Here is an 18,753-nt window from a genome sequence, read left to right on the forward strand (position 1 = left end):
CACGACATGTTTCAAGTCAGCATCTTAACCCAAACCATTATCTTTCCCCTAATCCTATCTAAGTGGCTTTTGTGCCTAAACCTAACAAAGGGTGCTAATTTAGGAAGCATTATTGTGAGTCATATTTAACAACCTTTATGGATTTGAGGAATTTTTGTTGTCTTTCTATTTAGAGAGTAGAACGGTAGATAATGGCATGACTGCAGATGGACAGAGAATTCAGATAACAATCAGGTAATTGAATCAAATTCGCCCTGCAAAATATTGTTAATAGGTCCAAAGAAAACTTAAAGAAAACTAGCAGGTGAGGGCCGTCTATAATCAACATTGAGGTCAACCTAAGGTTGTGTAAAATTGTCCTGACTTGGTGCTAAGCAAACAACATGTACTCTATTTGGACCAGAATATTAGGCGAACGATAAAATTTCAATAAAGAAAAATAAAACTGAAAAAAACCTGGATAGGAAACAACAAGTGATTGATTGGATTTAGCCAATAAATAAATTGCCTATTAACATTGGTTGTTTTATCACGTCGTGGTCCACACTCCAGATTTATCAACCATGATGTAACTCTACCTTACTATTTAAATATACAATTTATAATATTTTTCGTTTCAAACATTATAAAAATAACAAAGATTATCCGAAAAATACGAAGAAATTGCAGAAAATCTGTTTCTGACATCAGCTCAAAGACATCTGGTGCATGTATTGTTGTGCAGAGATTATCTTAACCAATTGCCATTTTTTTTTTTTTGTTGATCCACAACTGACTCCATACCATTTTACTTTACAATCATGAATTATAAAAAGAAAAAAGCCAACTACTAACTAAGAGTGGGCCAAGAATACACAAAATTCCCCCAAAGTGCTTAAAAGATTGGACGGTACAGTGACTCACTATCACCTCCTAACCTGCAAAGTGGTATTACAAGATATAACTTAAATCTTATGTACCACATCTTTAACCTACAGCACACTTTTTATGTTAGGTTCAAAGCGTTCACTTCAAATACGAACGTGTTTTACCTGAAAGCAAAGCTGACACAGTTGATGAGGAAGACCAGTATTGCCAGGCAGAACACTCCCAGAAGGGCATACATGCCGATCTCCAGGTCTGACAGGCCTCTGGTGGTCTGGCTCAGCTCGCTGTTTCCGCTCCCTGGTACCTCCACTTGCACTGGGAAGCTGCTGTAGTCCCCTGCTTGGTTGGGACCGTTGCCTCGACTGGTGCTGCCACCACTGGCAGCTTTGCCACCTGAAGCACGGTTGATTACTGTGCTCTTGGTTGTTGTGCTAACCTGATAAATGGAAATTAACACATGTACACGGTTAAGTTTGTCATTAAATAAATTTAGTATAAAGGAGGTAAAGTGAAGTACGTCCACCAATTGTGACTAGATAGTTTTAGAAATATCTCCAAAACCCTCCTACCTTCCTCATGGCTCCTTCCTCTCGGTCCACTGCTGCGCTGTTGGACTTCCACTCTCCTCCGTCCTTTGTCCGTTGCTCGCTGGTGCTGTTGTCCATCCCTCCGCCGTCCTCCAGTCCACCTCTTCCGATCACTCCTCTCTCCTCACTCTTTGCTCCAAACTTAACTAGCACATTCCCGACTCCAGATGCCAGCACACTCTTCCTTTTGGACTTCTGGCAAGTCTCAGAGATGACCATCTCGACGCGAACCAGCGTCCCCTGTCCGTCACCCTCCGCGACCACAATCGGCCAGTGCTGCTCCTGATTGACAGAGACAACGTGAAGGTGAACAAACATGCGGCATTCGGATCAAGTTACGTTTTGTGCCGAATTTCCTGCAAATAATGATTTGTATAAATGTCATGGTACGGCATCCTTCACGCAGCTTTAACTTTACATCAGGGAAAGGAAGCAGCCCGTACCTGATTGGTAACAGAGATAACACTTTCATCCAATGAGACAGCTGAGAGCAGGAAGTCCTTGGGATCGTAGATATCAAGCGGTGTCACTGAACCGTCACTGTACTGGATCCATGCACTGATCACGGCTTCCTGAATAAGAGAAATAACAGTATGAGCTATTCAAGGATCTATAAAGATCATTCAATCAGAGAAGTGCGTTAGTAGCAGTTTGGACAGAGGTAAGAAACTCTGAAAGCCTTTTATGAAAAAAGTTTGATTGTAGGTCGCAGTGAACTATTGATCAATCCCACTTTTCTAACTCCGCTGCTGAGAAATTTCACTGCGACATGAGCTATAGTCAAATGTCAACATGTTATGATTGGTCAAAAACAATATCTGCATCATTGATACCCGTTTACTGGCCACAGGGAAGAAAGCATGTAGCATTGTCAGTGACACATCCACATTTGTTCCAATGATTTGCTATTTAGAGCTGCACCAAATTACATTTAGATTTGAACAAAAAGTCCAACGGATACTTTATTGATCTCCAAAAGGGAAATTACAGTGTTGCATGTGGAATGTGCGCTGCCACTCAGAGGATGAGTCTCCCGTCCCGGCACAGAGGGGAGTCCTCATACAGTATATTGTTGTTGTGGTGGGAAAGAATGACTTCCTGTGGCGGCCCCTGTTGCAGCGGAGCCTCTGACTGAAAACACGCTGCTGTCTGACCAGCAGGCCGTGCAGGGGATGTGAAGTGTTGCCTGTTATGTTGAGCGGTTTGTGCAACATCCTCTCAACAACCAACTTTAGGGGCTCCGGGGCTTTGCAGAGACACTTCAGCTGGTTCGGCTTTTGAGTGCCACTGGCTCTGACACCCTTGAAGCAACAAGTGGTTGTAGATATGCAATATGTTGTTGCAAATTAAAAAAAAACTAAGCTTCGAGAGTATATTTTTCCTCCGTTTGTCTTTAAGTGATCCTGTCCCTCTAATTTCCCTCGATAAAAAAAAATTGCTTGCTTTAATCAGAACACAGAAAAATATTTTGTGGGTATAACAGCAAAAACCTTCTTACAAAAGTAATTAAGATCCAACATCACTGAGGAACATCGCTGTATCTCTTTCCCTCCCTTTATTTTCACATTAAATTGTCATTTTCCTTGCCTTCTCCATTCCCTTATTTCCCCACTTTTCCCTACAGTCTTGTGTGTTTTAAAATAAAATCTTTTCAGCCTTTTTCTTCTCCTCCTTACTTTCTCTCTCCATACATCGTCTCCGCAGGTGATGCGGAATGACGCAGATAAAACCTGATGAGTCTTTGAATAAAATGCCGGATCGGAATGGTATTTTCTTCATTGTGATGAGCTGCTTCTCGTCCAATTAGCCCTCAGATAGAAATTATGATGTGGGGTATTGTTTAATTAAAAAAAAAAAAGAAATTGAGGGAGAAAGGATTGTGGAGGGGGAACAAAAGAGTGAGGGGTAATAGCTTGAGATAATGTGATAAAATAACCCCCGGCAATGTGATTAGAGAGTCGAGAATAGCTTGTAACATGGTACACTAGCAATATAATATGAATGTAGATGTAAGTGACTGTCTTTAGAGTAAGAAAAGAAATTTCATTTTAATGTATATTTTTCAATTTGTTTTACACATTCATCACATCTATAGTTATGATTTCTTTTTTTGCTGGTTGTATTGTATTCCAGGCCTGTACTTCCATAAAGGAATAACTGTAGACCTTTAGGTGCTTGTAACTGCTGCTGAAGAGCGCTGCAGCCCAGCAGTTACACACTCCTAATTAGAAACGGATTATGGGAGAGATAACAGTGAGATGATGTTAGCAGCACAGAATTACTGTTTAAGTTCTGTGATTACAACCTTTTGGGGGTATTACTGTCGAGACGGGAACAGCTTAGGGTTTAGTCCAGCACTTTATGTGTGTGATACAAACCTGAAGGCAGCGAGGCGTCTGCCGTATGTATGTTTATCGTGTGTATCATGAAAAGTTGGTAGGGGGTGACATGTTTTTGATCCCTGTGTGAGGATGTGTGTTACTCATCTTGTGGGGACACAAATCTGTTTAAACAGTTACATTTTCTTATTGGGAACAAAAGTCCACAACATAAAATCATTACATTTTTGTGAGACGACTTGGTTTAAGGTGAGCGTTAGGATTAGTAGTCAGACTGTGTGTGTGTGTGTGTGTGTGTGTGTGTGTGTGTGTGTGTGTGTGTGTGTGTGTGTGTGTGTGTGTGTGTGTGTGTGTGTGTGTGTGTGTGTGTGTGTAAATTTGTTCCGTATTACCTGTTTAGGTGTGTGTAGCAGGTCTGTAGCTGTAGTTGTCAGCTGTATTGCCTGGTTATTTCCAGGACTCTGCGCCATACTGAGGGACAAAGATGCCACCAGCTGGACTCCCAGGTCTGTGATGGTGACCTACACAAACAAGAGTTACTGCACGTCACTTACAGAAGCAGCCAGTGAAAAAGTTTGAGTTCCACTTGTTTTCTCTCCTTTCACTGGCTAGAAAGGAGGAGATAGGGACGGTTGTTGAAGAGATTACGTTTGGTACCACAGAACGATTCTTTTATGATGTTAGATGATACTGCAATCACTTTGAAGGTGGGATAGAGTCATCAACGTTGGAGGTACGATGGCACTTTAAGCAGTACTATAGTATAGTGGCAAAATAAAACTAAGCACATTGAATAGTATACCATATTTATATTTGGCGATGTTAAGACATTCACCATGATAAGAGTCAGCAAATCGTAAATCAGTGATTGCCAAACTGTGGTGCGTTAAACGCGATGCTCCATCTGGTGGTACGCAGGAGTATTGCTAAAAGGCCCAAACAATCCAACTTCAACTGGTCCAAGTCCAAAGTACAGACAACAGTTACTAAATATACACATCGCATGATGAAAAAAATAGTTGTCAGTCATTTAAATATGTTACAATAAAATGTGCCTGTGCTTTGCCTTGCATGCGGACTAATATGTACTTGTATGTCGACTAATAAACGTGTTTACATAATCTGCGAGCGACTTTGGACGCTGTTTCCTTTAAGATGCTATTAAGCTCAATAGTGTTCCCTTGTTTACCACAGTGATCTGCAACATAGGATTGAAGATCACACAATCATAACACACGCTAATAAAAGGCACCTACATCCCAAATACATAAAATGAAGGACAATATTATGGTACCTTGTCATCCAACACGGTTACAGTCTTCTCTGCCAGTATTGAGTCAGACAGCGGGGACAGAACCTGCAACGAAAGATCAAACAACACACAGAGTTGAAAACCATTTTTTTTGTTTTTATTTAAATTACCTGCATGTCATTTGTAGTAAAACAAACAAACAAACAAACAAAAAACACCTTACTAAAAATGTTCTCGTTTGACAGGTAATGGAATGACATCTTGCGTCTCATAATGTTACAGAATAATAAATATGTCACTGCATGGTACGCCGGTTGCTTTGTAGTGGAAAAGACCATCGGCTGTTCAGTGCCACCGTTGTAGGACTTATTGGTCTCTCTGTGCCTTAGCAGAGCAGCTAGCATACTGAAGGACCCGTTCCAGCCTGGACGCCATCTGACCTGCTGCCCTCTGGCAGACGACTCAAAAACAGCTTTTAACCCAGGACCATACGAGAGCTGAACACTGTCTGGGACATGTATATCCACCAGCATTTTACTTTGAGGTCTACATGTTTACTCTCTGGACTGAAACTTCTTTGTATAGTGCATTCTGTCAACCTGGTATCACGGCGAAGTGTGTAATACATATCATGTCCAATAGAGGGCAGAGTTTCAGTCCTTCTTTGCCACGTCAGATGCATCAGTGTCACATGTAAAAAAAAACATATGGAAACCAGTGGTTATGTTTAAAAAAAAAAAAAGAAAGAAAAAAGGGAGGTTAGGGATTTTTTTTTTTTTAGTTGTGATTATGAAAATAACATTAAAAAACTCCAAAAAAAACCAATGTCATGTCCGAAATTTCTCCCAGGTGAAAGTCCACAACTTCCTTACTTACTTATTACGCCCTCACGTCAGTGAACTCTGTACTTCGTCCCATTACCTCCGTTGAGTGAGATACTACCTCACTGTTGAGTGCAACATTATGAGACTTAAGATGTCATTCCATTACTTGTCAAACAAGAAAATGTGCCTGTGTTTAAGTTTGTGCTCTTCTCACGTCTGGAGGACTCCAAGTGTGTCAAATGTCTTTAGTGGACAGGTGAGTGTATGACACACTTTTCCGTGATACAGAACTGTTTTTCTATAGATTCCTGTACTTATTAATAACTGCACTACTTGAAGACATATAGATTGTATATAGAGTCATCAAATGTGTAATACCCAGAGGCGCAACACCACAGCTACCCTACTGTTAATACATTTTTTTTAAATTTTTTTGTTAAACTTAAAAAAAGCTCATACACACAGGCTGATCAAGTGAGTCAACTCTGCACTCTACACAGTATGTTACCTACCATGTCTTCAACACACACAGACAAACACAAACGTATAAAAGCTGAAGATACTGATACTGTCTGCGTCAAGAAAATGTTGGCTTGGAAACGTCGCTGCTGTCATTTAACATCACACTGCGTAACAGGGACTAAGTAATGAGAACACATACACAGCGTTCCCGTCTGCCTCCCAGCTGAGCTCCAGTGTGTCAGCATTCAACTAAGACAACAAGGCCCAAACTAAAGAACTAAACCTAAGAGAGACGAGAGGGAGAGCGCCAGCGAGATGGCGGGAGAGAAATATACGGAGTAGGTGTCAGAGGGAGTGAGACAGTGACAAATAGAGGAGGACAGAAAGTGAGATGGGGCAGAAAGACGGAGCATGAAAAGAGATTGGGCTACAGATGGCGAGAAGGAGCAGCAGACAGACAGTGATGAGATTAGGAGCACCAGTGTGGTAGTGTACTTCTCCACCCGGCGACAGGAGGGGAGGCAGATCTGATTGGTGCACAAAGAAAATCTTTCAGCGAACGCGTCGAGGCGTCAAACTCAATCCCACCCTCAGCGAGGTAACAAAATGCAATGATTGACGGCTCTGGGATTGCTCCTCAAGACCGACGGAGAACAAGAGGGCGAGAAAGAGGGACGGGAGGAGAAAGGAGGGAGAGGCGGGCAGGGAGAGGCGAGACTCGGGGAGACGGAGCTGGGGAGTAAAATTGAAATGTCAAACTATCAAATGACGGCTGTCGACTCTGGCATCTCGACGGGAAAGCTGGGTAAATTCTCTCTCCCGGCTCCCAAACAGCGCACAGCTGTCCATGCGCGAGCATCTGCACGCGTGTGTTCGCGTATGCGTGCATGAACGCAGCCAATCCCCAGTTGGACGGAAGCTAATGCACACTCAGCTGTTCTCAAAAAAAATCCCCAAGATATCCAGCCGCTGCCGCGCTGAGCTCGGCGCCAACCTACTTTTGGTACGCACGCGACGCACTCTTCAGAGCCGTCGTGAAAATGTATGCGCTCCGAATGAGACGAACAGGAAAGCCACAGGACTGTCCTCCGCTGTCACATTGAGTTACGGCGGCCCGGCTCATTGGGATTCGGCGCGTGTACGAGTGCTCGGCGTGTGCATGTGTTATAATTGCCGAACAGCACGCTGAGATGTCGGGGCCAAATCCGACAGTTAATTGTGGCTAATTGTGTAACAACCCAGCAAGGGTGGCTTGTAGTTGCAGGAGATGGACAGGAAGAGGACAGCGTTTACATCAGAGGAGCGCCTATGGCTGCAGTGTGACGTACCAATGGCGCTCAGACTGTTTCGACAGTCTTTCTCTGAACTTGTTGTCCGTCAAGCGATACATACAGTATATTATATACCTGGGTTTTCTCAATCTATAAAATTCAATTCAAATACTGTATTCTGGGAAGAGATCGGTTTCAAATCTTCAAAATAAAAGCAGAAGCAAAGAGACGAAATCCGACTCCACTGAAGGATTCTTTTACTTTTTGTATTTGACTATTTTGCATTCTATTTAATATTATATAATATGTCATTCCCAGGATAAGAGGCTAAATAGAATAACTCAATTAGGAACATGTTTTGGTTTTTTTTGTGGTTTGAGATGGTAACAGGTGAACTGATGTGACAGACAACAGAGCGGGAGGACATACCTGTATAGTGGTGATCCCCAGGTCCCGCCCGATTAAGATGCGTCCGTCTATTAGTCTGGCAATACGAGGATCTTCCACCTGCGGAGCACAGAAACAGCCGTCAGTCACAACTACAAGTTGCACTGGATTAATGCTTCATCAAATTATTCTCATGACAAAATCAAAAGTCGAACATCAGTGCTTACGTTAAAAGAGTTAAAGGAAAAGTTCAACATTTTGTGAAAGATATCGCTCTTCAAGATTCATATCAAGTGAAACCGAGTATGGAACGAGAGTTGGGAGATTGTTAGCCTCGCTTAGCATAGACAATGAAAACACAGGTAAAGCACCAGGTTGGCTCTCTCCAAAGCTTTTAGTCACTTTGTATTTTGCATCTTTAACCTGTAATTTATAAATTCACATAAACCGCAATGTAGAAAAAAAAAAGAAAAAAAAAGTATTTTCTGTTTTCAAAAGGGAGTTGTGAGCTGTAATTCATTAACTGGCAAACGACAGCCAGGTGGAGTGACTTCCCGGAGTCTCCTCCATCATCGCAGCGAGGTTGCCGGGCAACCAGCAGAGCCACAGCACAGAAATATTGGGTGAAAGAGAGAAAAAAAAAGAGTTGTTTTTGAGGAAACTGTGACAGCGTGTGACTCTAACAGCACAAATGATTATTTTTACATTCATGTCTACGTGCAGGTTAAACAAACAAGTAACAGCGTGTTGATGAGGTAGCCGTACTGTTGGGAGATCCGGCCCGGCTGCTCCGCCCTGCCGCCAGTCTTTATGATAAACTTCGCTAATCCCCTTCTGTCTCTAGCTATATACTTAATGCACAGACAGGAAAGTGGTATTGATCCTCGCATTTAAGTCTCAGTAAGCGAATGAGTTTAATATCCTACAATGTTAAACAATTCCCTCATGGATGACTTGGTGAAACTACGAGTGCGTATATGTGGGCGTTGCGTGTTTTCCTACCTTCAGCTGGTCTAAAACCAAGTGAGTGATATCGGCTTGCCAGTCTGCACCCAACATGTAGACCATCTCTCCTCCTGGGTCGGACGGTTCTGCGACGAAATGGGTGAGGACCCGCACCAGAGCGTACTGGTACTGAAAGGTCAAGAGAAAGGTCATATTTAGACTTCACAATGGGCTCTTATTTCACTGTTAGCTTTTGAATAAATAGAGAAGCAGCGACATCTTGTCCTCAGTATGTAGCAGAGCAGCAGTCTTTTTTCTGGTTTTCAGTGATACCGACATAAAAAAAAATATAATAAAAAAAAAACAGATCAAAGAACCAGCAAAAGTGTGACATGAAAACCAATCAAATAATACCTGCAGGGTGCAGCCTTTGCCCTTCCTGTCGTCATCCTCATCATCTTCACTGTCTCTTGTAGGTCTGGGAAGAAGAGAGATAAATGAGACAGAAAAGAGAAAGAATGAAGAGTGGGTGAGATTATCTGGTAATTAAATGCCCCTTTTCTCCTCTACACACCGCTCCAGCTAATCTAGTGGATAATCTCTGCTGCAGGTTACACTCTCAGTCAAAGAAAGGACCCTTCAGCTTGTAATCCAAGTGCAACATGTTTAAAGCACTTTACTCGGACAGTGTGCATTTATTAGAAGGCCTGGGTGAATAAGTTATGTTAGATGTAGCTGGTCTGTGCGTCATTCTTTGCTGAAACTATGTGTGCGATCCAATATCCATACTACCATACTATATAGTACACCAGAAAAAAGATAGAGTATGTATCATTACATAGTATGTCAAATGTAGTACGCCAAAAGTACCAGGATGCTCGACTACATCTGGCCGTTTTTTTCAGTACGCAGGCCAACATGCTACTCGAGCTGTTCTGACCCACAATCCTTCGCACGGATTGCGACGGATATCACCAAGAGGGTCAAAGTTCAAGATACATTTTCATGGCAAAGTAGTATGTCCCAATTGTATACTTATTACATGCAGTAGTACATACTGTTTAAGGGTAGCTGCAGTATGTCTGGTACAGTTTTTTCTAAAGTATTGTAACTTCTCTTCGTTGAAAAAACATTTAAGATTTGTGTCTGTAAATCACATCTCAATGACTTTTAAAGATAAAAAAAAAAGGGATTTTTGAAGAGCACAACGTTGCTACTGATCCCAGGACAGCAATAATTCACCTCAAGTTAAGGTTGTTAATGATCTGACACTAAACACCAAGTTCTGCGGTGTTATGCAAGGGTTCTCTGTTGCCTTTCCTCAGGGATGCAAATCCTATCTGCAAAACTAAGACTTCACTGTTTCCTCTGGTGTCTTCACCAAAAGTAAATTTATGACGCCCTGTGGAACCGACCAGAAAATCAGTCATCAATTCTTCGCCTGTTTAATTTTCACATTTCTCTGCTTGGCTGCATCACCAACAAACTAACAAAAATCAGCCATCATTGATATGCAGATAGCGCAACAGTTGCCTCAGTTGAAAAAGGAATAGATCGATATTTTACTCTGCAAATAAACATACTAAAGACACGCGCAGTGCTCCTCCAGCAGCTTCATGTCACATGTCTTTTTAACATTTTGAATCAGTTTATTTGGCTGAAAACGCAGCAGTAGCTCCAATATGTGCAGTAAGGATGTTAGAAAATATTGATAAACTTGATTTCCGCTATATTATATTTTGTGATACTGTATTGATACATACAAAGAATTGTTCTTTTTCTCTAACCTCTTTTCTACTGATGGTACGGGCTCGACTCAACATGGCTCCTTTTCTATTCTTAGTTTTGAATCATACCTGGTGTTATTTTTGGCATCACCGAAAACCCTGCAGACCACTAATTGGTCAGAGAGATCAATGTGTGCACAAAACCAACATTGTTAACAATCCAAGCAACTAGAGTGGCCACAGTTTTTGGACACTACTTGATTACTGGCAACCCTTCAAACCATGCCGAGGTCAACTGAGGAGGTGCAGATGTTGCACTGGCACCGCATTGATGCGGTACTATTGTATGTGCAGTGGAAAACTAAATCTACAAAAGTACTTTGTACAAAAAGTAGTCGCAGAGCAGAGCCGACACTGGCAATGGAAAAGCAGCTTCAGATTGCACAAAAAGTAGTTCTATAATGTTTGATGTTAAGGCACTGAGATTAACGCAAACACAGATCCCAATGTTCTGATTGCATTAAAAAAAAAAAACTTTTTTTCATTCCGATTTCATACATATTGTGATGTGTTCTTTATATTATAACAGTTTTCCTATAATTAGAAATGTCAACATTGCAGCACATCACCTTGATAATATCTCAATATATGGAGTTGTAACCCCTGTATTACGATATCATACCGCCACAGACTATGTCCAGTGACAGCCTGCATTTTCCATTTGTTGCCACTCTGCATATCCTAATGGAGTCCCATTTGTGTTAAAAAACTAAATACTGAGTAATATAAACATACTGTATTTAAAGTTAAAAAAAAAAAGTATATATATCAAGTAGTAAAATTAAAGGTATACTGTAGACATGGTGAAATATCAACCCCAAATAAAGAAATAAACTGAGAGTGCTTTGAATGTATTATCAGTGTGAAAACATAAAGCCTCGCTCCCTTCTCGAGGACATATCTTTCTCTCTCAGATACACACAACTACATGTTTGTTCTGCTCCGCCTGCCTGTGTGTGATATATACTGCACATCACACACAGGCAGGCCCGCACAGGATCATACAATCACACGAGCACATACAAACACAGGACTGCCTCTGCGTCTTCTAACTGTCCCAGTACCTGTGAAACCCAGGTAATATTACAGGAATTCTCCTTCCATTTCCTATCTCTCATAATCCATTAGTTGGCTAGCAGCTTTATAGTTTTGACTTATATTTTACTCAATATTCCTGCAATAAACTTAAATGTCCAAAAGACAAAAGGTGAAGGTACATCCAGGAATTTCTGTTAAATTACCCATATCCAAAATACAGATTTCAATTTCCATCCATTCTGTATATACTTCTGAGCTTTTCTCTCAGGATAATACTGAAAATACCCAACTTTCCTTGTTGTTTTATGTTGAATATATATGTTGTACTATACATTTTTGACCACTACTTATTTTAGCCAAATCGCTATCCAAACATTGAAAATTCCTCTGATCTCAATAACTGCACATATGAAGTGACTTAGTGAATTTACCAAAATCAAATTTTAGTATTTGTTCCACCAAAATATAAACATAATTGTCATAAAAATATAATTCTCATGTTTCAGTAGAAATTAACAAATAACAAACGTATTTCTAATAATCGTAAACAGATTTGGTTCTTACCAAGTGCGTGTTATACAAGTCAGTAACTGAGCCTGAAAAGCATTGCCTCCATTATGACTCAGAATTTCAGTTTTGTTTTTGTAAAGGTGCAGCGTCAAACACAAATACAGCCTTTCTAAACTTCTATGATATCCTTGGTGGGAGTGCTGCTGCACCAGCTGCATCTCCCATATGTAGACTTTAGAATTTCACTCAGTTGAAAGATGGTTCAACATGAGAAGTTACTGAGCAGGAAAACAAAACAGGGAGGGAAAAATGTATTTACACAAAGAAGCTAGAAAGAAGAGGCCATACTTCAGTCAAATTAAATATAAATTCAGACCTAAGTCAGATTTATTTTCAGGCAGGTAATAGCTGAGGTTCAGAAACAAACCAGATAAGTGACAAAATAAAAAAGTAGACTTGCATTGCATTAATTACGTTCTACTGTATAATATTCACCTGGTAATTGTAATTCTGACTGCAGGGCAGACAATATATAAATGTCCCGACGGCATAGTAGATCCAAACAATTCCTTCTCTATATTGTTATGCCTTCACCCACTACCCTTCTTACACACAAACACACAAAAAGCTGCACAAAATACAAAACCAGCATGTGAATAAACACACACTTGAAGAGATGGACACACATTGACAAACACACACCAACATCCTTTAACTGCTGCACCCACTCCAACTGTCTCCCTTTCCAGAGAATGTGTGATTTCATTCTTTCGGTGGCAACAATGCTAAAACCACAACAGTTGCAGTCAGTATGGCCGGGCAGACCTTGACCTCATAGGAAGTTATAGACCGGCTGGAACAATGTGTGCCCCATTCAATAAACACTATATCACGCATGCGCACGCACATCCACACATTCCCTCATATTATTCCCTCTTTTCGCTCTCAACTGCGGAGATACAAATGTGAAGCTTAGAATCGATTGGGGGAAAAAAAAGAAAATAAATCGTTCACAAAAATAAGCCATATGCTGAAATCTCACTTCTCATAGTTGAAGGAACAATATGCATCGACTTTCAAGCAGAACAAAAACATCACCAAGGCGAGAGCTGTGGAAAGCTGTTCAGTGTGCAGTATATCTGCCTCTCTGTTGTTCGGTATTAACACGCACATTAGCAATGCACAACAAACGGTGGAGCGGAGGATGTTATTGTTTGATTGTTGGTGTCAGCGTGAGTGGTGTCTGAGTTCATAAGGGCAAACAAAACATTTGCATATGAACAGCTGCCTTAATTTGGAATACAACTGGTTTGAATTAAACTAAAAGAAAAAAAAAAGAGGCATGAGAGATCACCTTATTACGAACTGCAATTTCCCTTCTGCCATCAGCAATTGAGTACAAAGAAATTGGTTGGGTTGCTCTGTTCCTTTGGGAGCCGGTTTCTTGAGCATTACATGTATCATTCATGTTGAAATATATTTGTTTATTATGCCTTATCTTTGTAGTTTAGGTTTATAGACTGGTCAAAAACTAGAGACAGACTGATAAATGGGCTAGAAGCAAAGGTGTAGTATTACACCCCTGGCTGGAAGGATATATTATCTGATCTTACCTTTTTTGGATATACATTCTATCAGGGTATGCTCTATGTCAGCTAATGAGAACTTGTATATGAAAAATCAGGTGGATAATTCAGAAACGGTGTTGCAGTTAACAGTTTTTCCACTAGAGAACCCAGTTAAATTTATGTTTTCTGCTTCCTTGCACTAACAGGTTAAATAGCGAAACTGGTAACAACTGCAACTTTTAAGTGCTGGTCCAGGTCTATTAGAGACTACCAGCAACAACAAAAAGATTTCAGAATGACAAACAAAATACCTCACTGACATCCCACTATCAGACTTTACATACATTAAATGCAGACTTGCAGCATGGGAGGAGCTATTTTGGGAACCGCTTATTCCCGATGACGCATTCCTTTTTCAAATAAACAATGAGGCACCGTAGGTGAACAGAGGCACTTCCATTCGATTAACATGAAACTCTCCTGGTTCAACCATTAGTACAAAAAAGTAAGACTATGTGGTTCTCTGATTGATTAAAAAAAGAAATAAAACAAATACATACATAAATGCTACAAGATGTGCATAAAAATATCCAGGTAGATTCATGCCAGTATGCATTTTTGCAACAAACATCCGATCACTGAGCTCAAATTTCTGTCATGTGTCGTAATTAAAAAGACAGTGTTGAGAAACCTGAAATCACAATCTGTAGTTTAAATGTATTCACTTTTAAATTTGGGTTCAGCTGTGGGGAATTCAGTGACTATAGCTCTGTGTTTTGTTCCCAGCCATAACAAAAAAGCATTTTGAATTCACTGCTTCTCTAAGTGGCCTATTGCTCAGGTTAATAGCAGTCGAGGCTCATGGGTATTGTAGTATTTAGGGCCATCCACCACACCAAAAGTAAAGACCACATTTAATTTTTCATAGACAAAGTTTAAAAAAATATAAAAACATTTTTTTGTTGATAACATACCTTTGCGGGATTATTACATTATCTGGGACAGTCCTGTGTTCCTGTGTTCAGTGCAAAATATATTGTTTCAAGAAAAAAATGAAATGAGTTTGGAAAACCACTTGCAGAACAAGCATTTCCTTTCACTTCACAGATCTGTTTGTTTTACCTTTTCCGATGTATGTTGGTGTTGGCATGTCTTTCTTTTGAAAATAAAAGGAATAAGACCAGGGAAGCAGAGGGCAGACAAGCTGAAAATCTTTTTCGCAGCATGAATCAGACCAGCGAAGTGCCATGAAACGCTCTGCATTTTGAGAAACAAACTGATACTAAAACTTACATCCTTCACTGTACGTTTCCCACCCTCATTCCCTGAAGGTCCGATAGGTAAATTACCTCTTGTTAGTGATGATGGGCACCCTCCAGCCTTTGACCTGGCTCAGCTCGGTGTCTGACACGTCGATCTGCAGAGGCAGCTTGGGCACCCAGACGGTGAGCTGCAGCTGAGCCGACAGGTGCAGGTAGGTGAAGTTGACGGCCAAAGACTGACGGCCGCGCATTTCTTTACCGTTCACCAAAACCTGGTCACAGTTTGGCGAAACCTGAAAAGAGAGAGAGAGAGAAAAAAAAGATGAAAACGAAGAGAAAATTAGCTCAGGTTGAGTTTGGGACAACATGCATACAGTTTGACATTTCAAATTGAAATCAAACAAATATAACGCAGCACTTCTCCGAAATAAACGCAGCATCTGTTGTAAATTGCTCAAGCACAGCCTGAAGCGACTTTTCAGAACATTTAAGCTCTTGCAGCAAATAAAACATTTGTCACTGATTGCTTACATTTCTACGCATCTTGTAAAGCACTTTGGAACACAGTTTTGCAACGTGCCCTATAAAAGAAAGGTTAATATTATGCTTCTTCCTGCCACATTAGCGCCATTTTGGGTTTGTGAATACCAAGGGATCTCTTGTCACTGTCACCAATCTAAAGAAAAGCACGTAGGTATATTTACCACGAATGCATGGGCAACTTTTGCACAGCATTTTTTTAAGTGAGCCGTCAAGTAAAAAATATCATTTTAATCAACTTGATTGAAGTTAAAATGTCTTGAAAAGCCCTGCTATACTGCAATGTTTTCTGTTCCCAACATTATGGTAATGACAATGTCTAGTTTTAGAACAGTATTATTCAAATTAAATTGATACTGAAGTGCAAAAAATGCATGTAGACAGTGGATTATTATGCCTGTATCTCACAGAGTGGACAGCACCCTTACAGACACTCTGACAGGCAGAACAATGGGAGATCCTGGATCCCATTCAGCTCCATTTTAACCGCGCTCACTTCTCTGACTGTGTGACTCATTGAGTTGACGTTTTGTTGGAAAAATCGTCCCACGTGCTTTACTGACAATGTCTTCATACTGGGAGGAAACATATGATAACCCAATGTCGGAATGATGCCATGGTTTGATATATTTTGTTGTATGTTTACAATAATGTATTTAATACATTGTATGTCTTTCAAATTCAGTATTTATCCATTTTACCCGTGTAGCAACATTATTACAGATAGTCTACAATGGAGCAAAGAAAAAAAACAACCATCTGTTTTCCTATTGACACCAAACAATTTTTTTTCCAAATGTCTCTTAGTGATATAGCCAAAGTTCAGCAATTAAAGTAAAAGAGCGGGTTTAAATCTACAGTTATTCTTCATTTTCTAAGTCAGTTTTGTATGAATCATTTACACCTTTTTGAATTTTTCTTTGGATTTTTGGTCAAGAAAACTACAACAACCCTCGAATGTAGAAGAATCTGTAGGCTAAATATGAAATTATATCGACGACTGCAAGACTGTGTTGACGATATTTACTGTTGTTCAGTTTCTCTCTTCCTGCCTGTATTATTTCTTGTCCTTCCCCCTCTTATTTCTGATTCTTTTTATATTTCTGCAGCCATTCATCCATCCTTGGCAAGTATGTGACTTCTCCACCCCCTCTTTTGTTACCCTACACTTATCCTCCCTCCTCCCACACCCTCTTTCGTCTCTCCATGCCAAACCTCATTCTCTCTCTCGTCCCCTATTTCACTCTCAACCTTCCTTTTAACATTTATCTCCTTTTGTCTGACTTTGTACCAAAACGTATACAGATCATCACCTTGAGAGTTCTAAATCTTTTTTTTTTTTACTCATGAACTTCACCTGCTTGGGAACACATGTAGTTTTTACACGAGCTGAAATGTGGATGTTATGAGCAAGAAAATCAGACGCTCTAAAAGCGTAGTAATTGTTCACTGTGACTCGATTGAAGTAACCACGCCAATGTTTAAACACCTGATATTATAAGAAACATTACAACTATCATTATAACCAATTTTGTGACAAGGCAATACTATTTCTGGATTATATGGCAAATTGATTGTTAATCTCATAAAAAACTCATTTTAACACGATTTAAAAAAAAAATTTTTTTTACTCATATTAGCTATAATTATTGTATCTATAACAAGATCTTGTTGTAAACCTATACAATGAGCAAATATGTGTTTTTTTGTATTTTCGTGGCAATGGTAAGCTGCTATAGTAAGAGTTTTTAAATTATATAGGCTAACAGACGTTATCTTATTAAAACAAGAGCATTTTCTTCCTAAAGAGAGATTATACTTTTCTGTATTTCATATATATATATACACAGTTACAATGTGACCAAAGTGTCAAATGATGAGTTAAATATATGTAAAACCCTTTCAGGAAAAAAAAAAAGCTCAGGCTTCAGTATGCTCTGAACACTCGCTTTGCGACCAGCTGACATCACGGATTTCTTAATGTGATCGTCCGCATCAGACACAACACACCATGAAGTACAGGGACACGCCCATCCGTCCACTCAGTCTGTCTATTATACCAAAACAAGTTGTGCTCAAGTGTAGATATTCAGGGTCAAAAGCCTGTCAAACTATATGGTCTCATTTCCCACACATACTCTACACCTATTTAGAGGGCATCTATCGAGAAAAGATTACCCATGGCTTGTGACTGAAAGAATACACAATAAGCATATGATGAGTGTGATACTGCAGTAATCAGTGTAGCTGCTGATGTTCATGCTTTCATATTCTGGATCAGATTCAGGCTCAAACATGTATAGATGGATTTAAGAGGGTACCACTTCCAATCAGGAGCGAGAGCCTGTCTTAAGTAGAGTTTTCTTTTCAACACTGACCGAGAGGAGGAAGCAGAGGCCACTAACGCCGGGTGCTTCCTGGACGTTAGCCAGTCAGAAGATGGTGGCCCTTCAGGGAGGGGGGAGGGGGGGGCTTAAAAAGACAGGAGCTGAAATAACTTGTTTCAGACAGAGGATGAACTGAGGGGCTGCTTTATGCAAGATAAAAAAAAAAAATTGTATTAAAAAAAATGTGAATCATTCAAAACTACTCTAGCGGAGTCCGAGAATAAAAATCTAAAAAGTGAAAATGTGCATAGTCTTTAAAGTGAAACTTTCTGGATGAAAAAAAATAGCTTGTAGTTTCTTGGTGAAATGAAAAAGGGTTGGTCTTTTTAGGAGAAACCGAGCAAATGTTAAAACTGTAAAATAGATGATTTTTTTTGGTAATTTTTTCACATTTACAGTATATAAACCATGTATCAGGTGCGCGCACATTTGGATCCAAACAGAAGCTAAAAGCACAGCCTCACTGACCACCAGACACTGTTACTTTATTTGAATATGCTGATGGAAGTTCAGTTTTACTGTTAACATTTGGCTTTTGTTGGTTGTGACGTTGAAATATTGACTAACGTTTGCATCAGGTTTGGAGTAATTATTGCCAAACCCATGCCAGATCAAACTCAGAACAAAATGTCCCGTCTCCCCTGATAAACACAAACAAGCACACACAGGACCTACACACATTTTGTGAGGTGTGACTTTTTTTCTGCCTTCCTCAAGAAACTCTTTG

At 40.1% G+C, this 18,753-nt stretch overlaps 1 protein-coding gene across 1 annotated transcript in view; it reads right to left on the minus strand.

Moving 5' to 3' along the window:
• Nucleotides 1–18,753, minus strand: part of LOC138625563 (transmembrane protein 132D) — a 273,192-nt gene that overhangs the window by 5,163 nt on the left and 249,276 nt on the right. The window contains exons 7-15 of the mRNA XM_069706563.1: nt 15,187–15,392; nt 9,349–9,412; nt 8,992–9,123; nt 8,032–8,109; nt 5,088–5,150; nt 4,186–4,314; nt 1,898–2,026; nt 1,437–1,736; nt 1,032–1,303 (exon numbers count right to left, since the gene is read on the minus strand). Coding sequence (XP_069562664.1) covers nt 1,032–1,303; nt 1,437–1,736; nt 1,898–2,026; nt 4,186–4,314; nt 5,088–5,150; nt 8,032–8,109; nt 8,992–9,123; nt 9,349–9,412; nt 15,187–15,392 — 1,373 coding nt within the window. The remainder of the gene's footprint in view (nt 1–1,031; nt 1,304–1,436; nt 1,737–1,897; nt 2,027–4,185; nt 4,315–5,087; nt 5,151–8,031; nt 8,110–8,991; nt 9,124–9,348; nt 9,413–15,186; nt 15,393–18,753) is intronic.

This window comes from Brachyistius frenatus, unplaced genomic scaffold (genome assembly GCF_029030835.1).
Source record: "Brachyistius frenatus isolate BFR_SWC_R1_liver_20210118 unplaced genomic scaffold, ASM2903083v1 Contig_63, whole genome shotgun sequence".
Lineage (NCBI taxonomy): Eukaryota > Metazoa > Chordata > Actinopteri > Embiotocidae > Brachyistius > Brachyistius frenatus.